Source organism: Calidris pugnax, unplaced genomic scaffold (genome assembly GCF_001431845.1).
Source record: "Calidris pugnax isolate Ruff unplaced genomic scaffold, ASM143184v1 scaffold91, whole genome shotgun sequence".
NCBI classification, from domain to species: Eukaryota; Metazoa; Chordata; class Aves; order Charadriiformes; family Scolopacidae; genus Calidris; species Calidris pugnax.
The window spans coordinates 1,262,998-1,274,786 of record NW_015090898.1 but is presented as its reverse complement, the minus strand read 5'-3'; the positions used below and the strand labels follow the sequence as shown (position 1 = coordinate 1,274,786).

General features: G+C 44.5%; 1 protein-coding gene across 1 annotated transcript; it reads left to right on the top strand.

Moving 5' to 3' along the window:
• The first annotated feature begins 4,179 nt into the window (after window positions 1–4,179).
• Window positions 4,180–10,082, top strand: CAPZA1 (capping protein (actin filament) muscle Z-line, alpha 1). The gene is made up of 9 exons (XM_014948554.1): window positions 4,180–4,267; window positions 4,522–4,573; window positions 5,437–5,500; window positions 6,294–6,500; window positions 6,892–6,971; window positions 7,459–7,537; window positions 8,014–8,085; window positions 8,538–8,600; window positions 9,389–10,082. Exons 3-9 carry the CDS (start codon window positions 5,456–5,458, stop codon window positions 9,527–9,529), a joined length of 687 nt encoding a protein of 228 aa, XP_014804040.1. The 5' UTR covers window positions 4,180–4,267; window positions 4,522–4,573; window positions 5,437–5,455; the 3' UTR covers window positions 9,530–10,082.
• The last annotated feature ends 1,707 nt before the right edge of the window (window positions 10,083–11,789 follow it).

Here is an 11,789-nt window from a genome sequence, read left to right as displayed (position 1 = left end):
GGGCGGGCGGGCCCCGAGATCGGCCGGGCCGCCGCTGCCGGGGTGAGAGGCCGCCGGAATCAGCGGTTATTTATCAGCGCAGCGCTTTTTCCTTTCCATTTCCTAGTTGCCTGGGTGCCGCTGAGGCGACTGGGCGCGTCTTGGTGCATGAAAATATGTTTTCCGCATGAAAATATATTTTTCGGCTTGCTTTTCCCAGGACAGCAAAGGTAGCGGCGGCTTTACAAGGGGCTCTGAAACCTCTTTGGCTCCAAAACACCTTCAGAGCGTGTTTCCACGTTATCTGCTTGGCCCTGCTGCTGACAGTGACTTTGATGTAGATCCCACAAATTATACTTGGGTGGAGGGGACTGAGCAGGAGCAAACAGAGCAATATTTCTGTAAGGAAGTGGTGAAACGAACAGACCGTTCCTCTTGTATAGGAATGTGAAAAAATTACAGTCTTACAAGAAGCACTGAGTTTCACATAACAAATTCACAGGTAGTTCCTTAGACACCAGTTACTGACAAAAAATCCACTGCTGGTTAAAAAATCCACTGCTGCGCCTCATTAGCTGACAGTGACTTTGATGTAGATCCCACAAGTTATACTGGGTGGAGGGGACTGAGCAGGAGCAAAGAGAGCGATATTTCTGTTAGGAAGTGGTGAAACGAACAGACTGTTCCTCTTGTGTAGGAATGTGAAAAAATTACAGTCTTACAAGAAGCACTGAGTTTCACATAACAAATTCACAGGTAGTTCCTTAGACACCAGTTACTGACAAAAAATCCACTGCTGGTTAAAAAATCCACTGCTGCGCCTCATTACATCATAAAAATATGACATGTAGCTTTTTGCTTTGTTCTTGAGCATTCTGGAGTGGGGCATTAAGGCTCGTAGATCTTCAGGGATCCTAGAGTTTGGAGCCTGCTTTCTTTTTTCCCTTCAGCTGTCAAATTCAGCCTCCTTATGGCAACATTCATTGTGAAACAAGCAGATAAAGCTTTAAAGGTGCAATTCATCCCTCAGTTAATGTTTCTTCCCTTCAGCTGTCAAATTCAGCCTCCTTACAGCAACATTCATTGTGAAACAAGCAGATAGAGCTTTAAAGGTGCAATTCATCCCTTAGTTAATGTTTTAGCATTGTTTGTAAGGAGTATTCTAGGACAGAATTCAGAGTAGGCCTAGAACTTTGATATATACGAATTTCATTTTTTTAAGTGTGAGTTTACCAGTGCTTTAAAATAAAGAAACAAATCAATCTAGCAACAAAATTAATTCCTTCCACCCCCCCTCAAGCCTCCCTTTATTCTCTGTAGGTGTATTCTAGGTGAGCACAGGGATTCATTTAAGGTCTACCCTGTTGTTTGCTTCAGTGCATCCTGCTGCCACTTCTCCGGGTTAACGGCAGGGCCGAGCTGGTTCCCCCTCGGATGCTTTCCCCATTTTAGAAGCGGGAAGTGCTCTCTGGCTGCAGGGCTGGGGGCCACCCGAGATGGCAGGAAGTAGCTGGGTTTGCAGAAAGTCTTATTTTCGTGCTTCTGCAAATGAACATCCTGCCACTTTGCTGACGCCGCTTTGAAACGAGGCGACTCTTAACGACAAAGAGCGGTACCGACGCTCGTTCTAAATGTCAAGCGAAGCCGCAGCCTGTTGCCTGCACTCCACGCCTGATTTTTCAACAGTTTGACTTAAATGCTTTGTATTTTATTGCCCCAGAGGAGAGGCAGGGCCAGGGAGACTCTCTAAAGGGGAACGCTTTCACTTGCAGTGTTTGCTTTGGTTATGGCTGGTTGTGTGATAGCACCCGATTGAAATGCAGAGTCCATTCTGTGTTGATTTAATTTTATTCATCCTTCCAAGTGGAAGAATTTGCACAAGACTGTAAATACCTCTCCAGCAATACTTGTCTTTTCACAAGGATGTTTATGAGAATCCGTTGATCCGAAGTCAGCCTGTTAAAACAGTGGTCCCTTTTATGAGGGTTCCATGTACAGTTCAATTCTGCAGCCACAACATTGTTGCCTGAATTTATAAGATACTAAATTTTATGTTTTTTTAAGGGCCTCATTCTTTCATATGTTGAAGCAACTTATGAAAAGGAATCTGTTCATCTGGGGAGTTAATTTGCAGGATGTAATCTCTTGCAGCCCTCCCACTGAAAGGCACCACGGCATGAAGTGCTCCGTGTCTGAGCGCTGCAGCACGGTCTGACGTGCTGGTGCTGGCACTTAGACCTGTGATTTCTTGGAGAAGCACACGCTGTGATATCAGAATCTTTCAGCCATTTAGGGCTGACTCTCAGACAGCAAGAGCTACATTTTTAGGATTGCTGTACATACCAACCTTACCTAAAAGCAGAAAATGAGGAGAAAACAGTTTGACACGGTGTTGTATCAACTACATGTTACCGACTTTATAGTTTTTCATTTATGTTGTATAATTACTCAAAGCGTGAAGAATGTATATATATTCTTTGAAATAGATGCTAATTTGGAAAATGATCTATTTTTATCTGAAGCTCAATCCAGTTAAGGCAGAGTTGTTACTTGATACTGTTGGAATAAGAAATATACCCTTTGTTTGGGAAGGTGTTTATTTCCTTCCATGGCTTGCTTTAAATCATTATGCGACAAACAATACAAACAGCATTTTCTAATTAAAACGGGGAAGACTGTTGAGAAAAGCAAGTTATTTCCAGCTCTGGTAGTAATTCAGCTGAAGTAGTTGGATGGATACACACTCCTTTGTTTAACTGCTCAAAATGAAAAGTAGAAAAAGTAATCAGAGTTGTAATGAGCGCTGTTCTGCATCATCTTCAATAAATGTCTAGTTGAGCAAGAAAGGCTTATTGTGTGGCTTTGTTAGCTGTGCTTGTTGGAAGAAATGTGACATTTTTATTATTCTAAGGGAGAGGTTTCATTTTGTGACATTTCCTGTTTCAAGTTGTCCAAGATGATTCTATTCCCTTTGGTCCTGTAAAAACCATTAAAGGATTTGATTATGAAAACCATAACCTCTTACTAGTTTTAACAGAATCAATACCTCAGCCACCTAAATTCTAACAACGGGCACATGTAAATTGCGTTTCAGAACACAGTGCAGGTTTAGTACCTTTGAGAAGAGAATGGGGTTTTTCCTTTTCCAGCTTCAAAGCTTGCAGATATTCAGATATTTCCCTTACGGTTGGCCTTTCAGTTATTTTTTGTTACTCACAGTTCCAGATTCCGTAATTCTTCCACTACTGTGACAGTTCATGTCCGGGCTGCAGCAGAGTTTCCAACAAAATGCTACTTCAAGATCAGAGGAGTAACATGCCCCAGAATGGCACAGATGGTGTGTTTGCTGCTCAGGGTTAGAAGGGCAGCATTAGAAGACAATTAAGAAGAAAAAAAAATTAAAAAATCACCTGCTGAAGTGTGGCTGGTTTCATTTGGAGGCTCTGTCTGACCTCCTGGGTTCATTGTGGCACTTTCCATCACCTCCCTCATTGCTGTCAGTTCCCAGCTTTATACTTCTCCATCCCCCTTTCTGCACTCCGAGCGCATCAGTGGCTTTTCCAAGTCCATGAGGCTTAATTAACTTTGGAAGCAGTCTCATGACAGTTTGTGTAATTGATTTACTGCTCCATTTCTAGAGGGATCAACCTTTCCTCCCTCACACGCTGTGTGCCACGAGGCAGTAGCGTCTCCTCAGCAGCAAATGAGCTGCACCCCAGGGAAGTGCAGTGTGTGTCACACAAACCTTTGCCCATGTGGTTGTGCCGTAGGTTACCACCCAGATAGTGTCACTTTTCCTGCAGTGCCCTCTTACTCTCTCTGTACCTTGGCATTTAGGTTTCTGATTACTGGCAAGGAGCAGGAAAAAGCATTGTTTAGGAGTGTCCCCAGGAGGAGTGGCTGGCCAGCATTCCTGGTCTTTAAATAGGTTAGTGAGGTGCAGGTTGAGCAGTTCCCATTCCTGCAGGTGCCCAAGTGAAGTTTGTATTTCTTCCTGAGTGCACGTGGAATTCTTCTGCTCAGTTACACTGAAAAAAAAATCTGGTCTTACCAAGACTATTTCCATTTTGACAAGGCATGTCTAGATTTCTCCCTAAATCTGGCACTTCTGTTACTGTCAGGGTTGGGTTTGTTGGTGAATTGCTTCAGTATCGGTTGCAGTACGTATGAACTCAGCAAATTATCTTTTATCTTTAGTTTAATTACTTTTCTTCTTCATTGTAGGTGCGTATAGCTGCAAAATTCATCACTCATGCACCCCCTGGAGAATTTAATGAAGTATTCAATGGTAAGTAAATAAGGAAAAACGATGGGTGGTGTTTCCCTCACATTTCATCTGGTAGAATTGTCTAAGGCTGTGCCACAATACACTGCTTTTAAGGTTAAGAAGTGGTGAGGGAAAAGCGTGCTGTCATTCTGTGACTACGTATGCTTAATGAAACGATTCAATCATTTCAGTGTTTGCATTTTACACTTGAAATACATAAAGAGAAACATTTGATGAAAAAGCCCAGTAACCTACCGGAGCTCTCTCTTCTCCAGATGTGCGGTTATTGCTTAACAACGACAATCTTCTCAGGGAAGGAGCAGCACAGTGAGTACTGGTATTTCACACACAGGTCAAATTACCCTCAGAGATGCATATATTTTCTTACGTCCATCCTTCTGTGAAAAAGCCAGCCATTTGTTGTATTGAGAGCAATCTTCTGCAATTCCTAATCTTCCCAACCAAATACATAATGAAAGGCGTGAATTATTCTTTTTAAAAGCCCTAAATTGGAATTTGTGCTGTAGAGGCTGCATAAAACTGACAGGAGGGCACTCTGCCAAAAGGGTTAACTCTGCAGCAACAGGAATGTCTTACCTTGTTTGAAGCATGATTTGAAAAGCAAAGAAAGCCTGAAATGCTGAGTAATGGTGAGTAAGCTGCAGTTTAGAAAAAGGACTGCCCTCAAAAAAAAACAACTAAACTTTCAAAATATCTTGTTTACTTGCATAGACTCATTAGAAGGTGCCTAAAGGTTATGCAGACAAGCTTTTTGATGCTAAGGTTTTACTTCAAGCCAGGTGACATATCACTCAGCTGGCCTTTACATAAGAAAATTGTTCTAAATATTAGTCTACTCATTTGTTTATCTTGCTACTGTCTGAAGTGGAGCTGCGGTGTTCCTGGTTTGCCTTGGCTTGCTCATATTCCCCCAGGCTGCTACTGTTCTACTTTTGAACTCTGTACTTTCCTAATCATCATTAAATAAACCTGGCTTTAGACCTGGGGTTTTATAGCTATCATAATAAAAGGTATTGAAAAATCCTTCAAGAGTCCTCACGTGTATTATTTGCCAAATTGAGTTGAAATTTTCTGTAATATAAATCACACCTTATTCACACATACTTATTCTTGAGTCAAAATAAATATGCATGTACAGCTAAAGTTCATGTTCTTTTAATTCTTAACAGTGCATTTGCACAGTATAACATGGATCAGTTCACTCCGGTGAAGATAGAAGGGTATGATGATCAGGTAAGAGAAAACTTTTTACACTTGAGCTTTGAATTACTACGCTGTGCAAAACCAGTAAATATGTTTTTACATCAAGATCCTAACTAGTTTCATTCTGTCACAAGTTATCACCTGCAAAACCAGTAAATATGTTTTTACATCAAGGTCCTAACTAGTTTCATTCTACCACAAGTTATCTCCTCTCCTCCTTCTCCCACACACCATTATATCACCCCACTTTTGTTCTTACAGAAGCAGCATAGGTGAAATGTTCTCCTAAAGTATTCTCTGATCCTGCCCCATAACTCTAGTTCATTGTTCCTTAAGCAAAGCTCCGTGCTGAAGTCACTGGAATTCTGTTTAGAGTATGAATGAGTAAAGATTAGTGTGTATTTAAGGCTCCTCTACAACTCCTTATGTTGCTGCCTGCTTACAGTTCCTGCTGACACCCAGTAGTAGGTTCTACTAATGTTTCAATAGATTCTCTCATTCCTGCAGAAGATGAAAACCAGGCCTGAGCATCTGTCCTGTTCTCTGAGCCCAGCATTGGCTGGTGGCCCACGTTTGTTCATGGAGGCAGAGGCTTTGAAGAGGGCTCTCCAGAGAAAGAGCTTTGACAAGAGAAAGTTTGAGTCCTCAGCCTCACTGCAACTACCCTTGGTTGAAATTGTTACTGACAATCCCTATTTATTTATGGATATTAGACCTTAATGAGAGAATCTATTGAAACATTGGTATCTGTTCAGGTAGGGAAAAAACAAACCACCACATTTACAGCAACATAAACATGTCTTAATTTCAACTTACTTTGCAGGTCTTAATCACAGAACACGGTGATCTGGGCAATGGCAGATTTTTAGACCCGAGGAACAAACTTTCTTTTAAGTTTGATCATTTAAGGAAAGAAGCGAGCGACCCCCAGCCTGAGGAGACAGAATCAGCTCTAAAACAATGGAGGGATGCCTGCGACAGCGCCCTGAGAGCTTACGTGAAGGATCATTACCCCAACGGCTTCTGCACTGTGAGCATCCACCCCCTTTCACCACAGTTTGTGGTCCCACACGTGTGGGCAGCACTGCTTGAATTCCTCCCCACTCACTCCCTGGCAGGTCTCCTAACTTTGGAATAACAACTTCCAAAGAGGGGGCAAATACCGTGGCGTGCACACAGTTGTAAAGATATATTACACCTTTTTTTCATAGTCAGGACTGCCAAGCACCTTAACACCTGCTATAATTAAAAAGAGGCATTATTTGCACATCTGTGGGAGTGGAGGTGTTGGATAGTCTAATTAGTGGTCCCTGTTCCCAGGGAGATCCCACAACAACAACCCTCCACAGCGCTGCCAAGAACAGACATTTAGAATGGCTTTCCTCAGCTCTGGGCCTTTTTAACTCTTTTTCTAAATACAGGTTTATGGTAAATCTATAGATGGGCAGCAGACAATTATTGCCTGTATCGAGAGCCACCAGTTCCAGCCCAAAAACTTCTGGTAAGACCATTTCAACACGGTGTTATTTTCTTCCTTTACGAGTCGTCAAACAAACCCATCCCCTGTCTTCTGACACAGTCCGAAGGGAAAGTAGCTTTGGGCTTCCCAAGAACTTCTGCTTCTCATTCTGTAGCTGTTTGCCTTGCACCCCCTTGGTGTTTCCCTCAGGCCTTCAGTGTGGCTCAGTGGCCTGTGCAGAGGTGGGGCGTGAGTGGAGTTGGATACTCCCTTACCTGTTCCAGGGCACAAGTAACTAGAGCCTCAGGACTGAGGCTGCTTTGTATTCACCCTGCTTCTCACATTTGATTCAATGCCACAGAAAGCACTAGAATATTGGTCATAAGACAACAGAACAAACAACTGGCTCTTGTTAATTTGATTTTTTTTGTTGTTAGAACAACAGAACAAACAACTGGCTCTTGTTAATCCGATTTTTTGTTGTTAGGGCTTTTTGGAAGTACGGTTTTCAAGCTTTGGTTGTTTTTAGGAATGGTCGCTGGAGATCAGAATGGAAGTTCACCATCACCCCACCAACAGCTCAAGTGGCCGCAGTGCTCAAAATCCAGGTGAGTTCCTTTCCCTGGCAGTGACAGAACTGCACTGCTGCTCTTACACTGGTGCATTCAGCTCAGAGCAGGACGCTGAAATACAGCTGAGATGTTCTTCTCAAGTCAAGATGTTGTTAAACTATGCAATCCAAGAAATTAATTGTTAAAATGAGTGTTTCAGGCACAGCGTACAGTCTGGCCTGTGGCTTAGTATTTGCCTCCGAGTCTGCTTCACTTTCTAGGGCTAAAACCTATTCCATGAATTCTTTTGTAATTGCTCTTATTTCAACTCTAGGCGTTTACTGCATTAACATAATCTTGAACAGTCTTGACAAAGAATGAAACCTTTTAGAAAACCCATCCTGCTTTTAGTCTCCACGTAAGCAGAGAAGACTGGCACGACGGTGCTGTTGTGCCGTTCTGGGAGCGTTTGGGGGCTGTAGGGACTCTGAAAGGATTGTTAGTGATAACCTGCACCCTGTCTTTTTCTGCAGGTGCATTACTATGAAGATGGCAACGTTCAGCTGGTTAGTCATAAGGACATCCAGGACTCTGTACCAGTTTCAGTAAGTTGTTAAAAGACTTTTTTTTTTTATGTTAAAGCAACTATTTTGTTCGTTAAACGTCTCATGAAGCATACACTGCAATGATTACATTCTCTTGCCTTTAAAGCAGTGTAATTTTAGTGTAGTTGTTTAGAGTCACACAGGAAACCCAGATTCTCAAAGAGAGAATCTTAAAGAGAGATTCTTAAAGAGAGAATCTATTAGAAAGTTTAAGGGGGCAGAATGTGCTTTTCTATCTGTGTGTAAGGGAAAGGAATAGTGAGAGCAGAGCACGAAGTACCACAAGTGCTGTGGTACAGCAGAGGGAGCAAGAGTCACCAAATCCCTCACATCCCTCATCCCTACTCTCCTCCACTCACTGGGGTTTGGTCCCGTCCCCTGAGAAGAAATCTATTGTGTAGCTTTTGTAAGTTGCTCTGAAACATAGAAAAATGTCTTTTTCCCCTTTACAGAGCGATGTCCAAACAGCGAAGGAATTTATTAAGATAATAGAAAATGCAGAAAATGAGTACCAGGTAAGATGAGTGGTCCTCAAATAAATTTGATGGAATCGGTCTCCGTTTACAGTGAGTGGAAACACAGGAAATTGGCCTCTAATTCTGTTTCTGGTATTGACTGTAAGAATTACTTAGAAAAATCGGTCTCCGTTTACAGTGAGTGGAAACACAGGAAATTGGCCTCTAATTCTGTTTCTGGTACTGACTGTAAGAATTACTTAGAAAAGGGCAGTAACATTTGTCTAAAGAATATAGCGGTAAAGCTACATGTCATTAATAATCGTTTGCAACATAGAGGGTTACAAATGATGCCTGGAACGAGCATGGAAGGGCAGTGGGTGAGTCTAAACAAAGGTTTTCCTCTGTGACAGTTAAAAAGGTGGTTGAGGCCCCATCCCTGGAGGTGTTCAAAAGACGGGTTGATGTAGTGCTGGGAGGTCTGGTTTAGTGATGATGCTCCTTGTTTGTTGTGTGGGTGTCTATTTTTGTCAGTTAGGTTGACGGTTGGACAAGATGATCTTTAAGGTCCCTTCCAACCTAGAAGATTCTGTGATTCTGTGTGATGGCTTTTGGTGCTGTCCCAGCCTGCGTGCGAGGGGATGGGGCACCGCTAACTCAGGGGAACACCTGAGACACTGCTCCACTCACAGGGGATTTAACAGAAGCCCTTTACTTGCACCCACGCTGGCGACTGTGTTATTAATTTAATTACTAGCCTGCCTTCACCTTGGAGAAGGCATGGGGTGGCACATTGTGCTCTTTCAGTGTCCCCTCACTGCCCTGACAGAGTCTCCTTGCCCTTGCAGACAGCCATCAGTGAGAACTACCAGACCATGTCTGACACCACCTTCAAAGCCCTGCGCCGGCAGCTGCCCGTCACCCGAACCAAGATCGACTGGAACAAAATCCTCAGCTACAAGATTGGGAAAGAAATGCAGAACGCTTAACGCAGAAATCAGGAGATTTAGGAAATGTTTGTGTGCAAAAAAAAAACAAATGTGGTCCTATGCCAAGTAGATGGTTTCTGAACCAGTGCAGCATTTTTTTCCAGGGCTTTCAAAGTTACCAGGTTTTCTGGCCTCGGAGGGGACTGTGGAACAAATAGCTTTTTGTCTTTGTGTTTTGTGTTTCCTGCCACGTAAACTTCCTATTTGTGACTGCATTGATCGATCGGTTGGTTTAATTAAGTCCATGGGTCAGAAGTAGAGCTGTTCTCAGTCACCCGTTGTGCTGGTTGGAAAACTTCCTAACTGGAAAAGCCCTACGATAACCCGAGCTGAGGGTGCAGAGCATCCCCTGGCCCCCCCCCATCACTCCAGGTACTCCCTGTGTCCCCCAGACCCACCGAGGGCTGAGAAACACCAGGGAGGGTAAATCCTCACCAACCGGTACCGACCTCCGCAGAGCAGAGCCCCCAGGCTTAGGTTTTACTCTAGAAAAATGAGTTTACAAGACCCTTTACAGAAATCCCCAGCTCTTTCAGGGATGGAATGTTTTGGTTTCTTCCCCCTGCCCCCCCCCCATCACTCCAGGTACTCCCCGTGTCCCCCAGACCCACCGAGGGCTGAGAAACACCAGGGAGGGTAAATCCTCACCAACCGGTACCGACCTCCGCAGAGCAGAGCCCCCAGGCTTAGGTTTTACTCTAGAAAAAATGAGTTTACAAGACCCTTTACAGAAATCCCCAGCTCTTTCAGGGACGGAATGTTTTGGTTTCTTTTTCTTTTTTTTTTTTTAATCTGAAGATTTGAGCCATGTTCCCCAGAAGTGAACACTTCCGCTCCCCCCCTCCTGTGCGTACGGTTATCAGACATCTGCATTTTTTGCAGAGCTGCAGGTTCCTGTGTCGAATCACTGCTGATCCGTGTAGGCTGGATGGTGATTAAAAATGCAAATGTCTACAGAGTACTAGGTATGTTGTGCTTTAATGCTTTGTGGCAGGTTCCTGGAATTTGTATCACAGGTGTATGGATGGATCGTGTACAAAATAAATAAACTTGCACCAAAGTGAGAGGAAAAAAAGCCTCCCATTTTGTCTCAGTTTTGGCCAGTTTCATGTCATATTTAAAGGGGATTTTGGGATTAATCTTTTAATTGCTAAATGCTTGCTCTGCATTTCTTCTTTTCTGTAGGATCAGAAATCCCAGTCCTACCAGTTCTCTTAAGGGGAGGTCAGAGGGGGACGCGTGTCCCTTCCTCAGGCCATGGATTTGCTGCAAAGTGACTCCCTTTGGTGTGGTTCCTTCACTTTGTTCTCACCTGGTTCTCTCTGGGCCTCCCTGCAGGTTCTGGCTTTTAAACTGCCCTGTTTCTGCCTATTTTTAAATACAGGAAGGGGCTGGGGGAGCAGGGTTGGGGTGTGTGTGGGTGTGCACAGGGACGCCTGCACGCTACGCTGCGGGTTGTGCACAGCAACACCACAAAATAACTGTCTCCTCTGCCAGGAGTTGTGTCCATCATTAAGTCCCTTTGTACTTGCTGTTGAGACCCACAGGCATCATCTGCACTGAACCCTCCCACAGAAGCACAGAACTCCCTTCTAATGCCATTTGTGTCCCTTCTTTCCTGCTCCAGCTGCTCCTGGCTCCCGAGGAGGGGGATCCCCAGGTCCCTGCCCCACAGCGGGTGCTACCACCCCGGCGTGTGGGCAAGTGGGGCTCCCAGAACTTCCCAATTAAAAGAACCAGAGTAACTTGGCTCTAAAGCAGCACTTCACCCGAGGGAGGGCCACAAGGATGATCAGGGGGATGGAGCACCTCTGCTACGAGGACAGGCTGAGGGAGCTGGGGTTGTTCAGCCTGGAGAAGAGGAGGCTCCGGGGAGACCTTATAGCGGCCTTTCAATACCTGAAGGGAGCCTACAGGAAGGCTGGGGAGAGCCTGTTTAGAAAGGCCTGCAGTGACAGGACGAGGGGCAATGGCTTCAAGCTGGAGGGGAACAGATTTAGACTGGAGATGAGGAGAGGGTTCTTCACTGTGAGGGTGGTGGAGCACTGGAACAGGTTGCCCAGGGAGGGGGTTGAGGCCCCTTCCCTGGAGATATTCAAGGAGAGGCTCGACGAGGCCCTGGGCAACCTGGTCTAGTTGGGGGTCGGACTAGATGGCCTTTGGAGGTCCCTTCCGGCCTGGGCAATTCTATGATTCTATGAAAGCAGCAGAGGGGTCACTGCCCCCATTGCCTGTGGCACCCACCCGGGGAAGCTCTCGA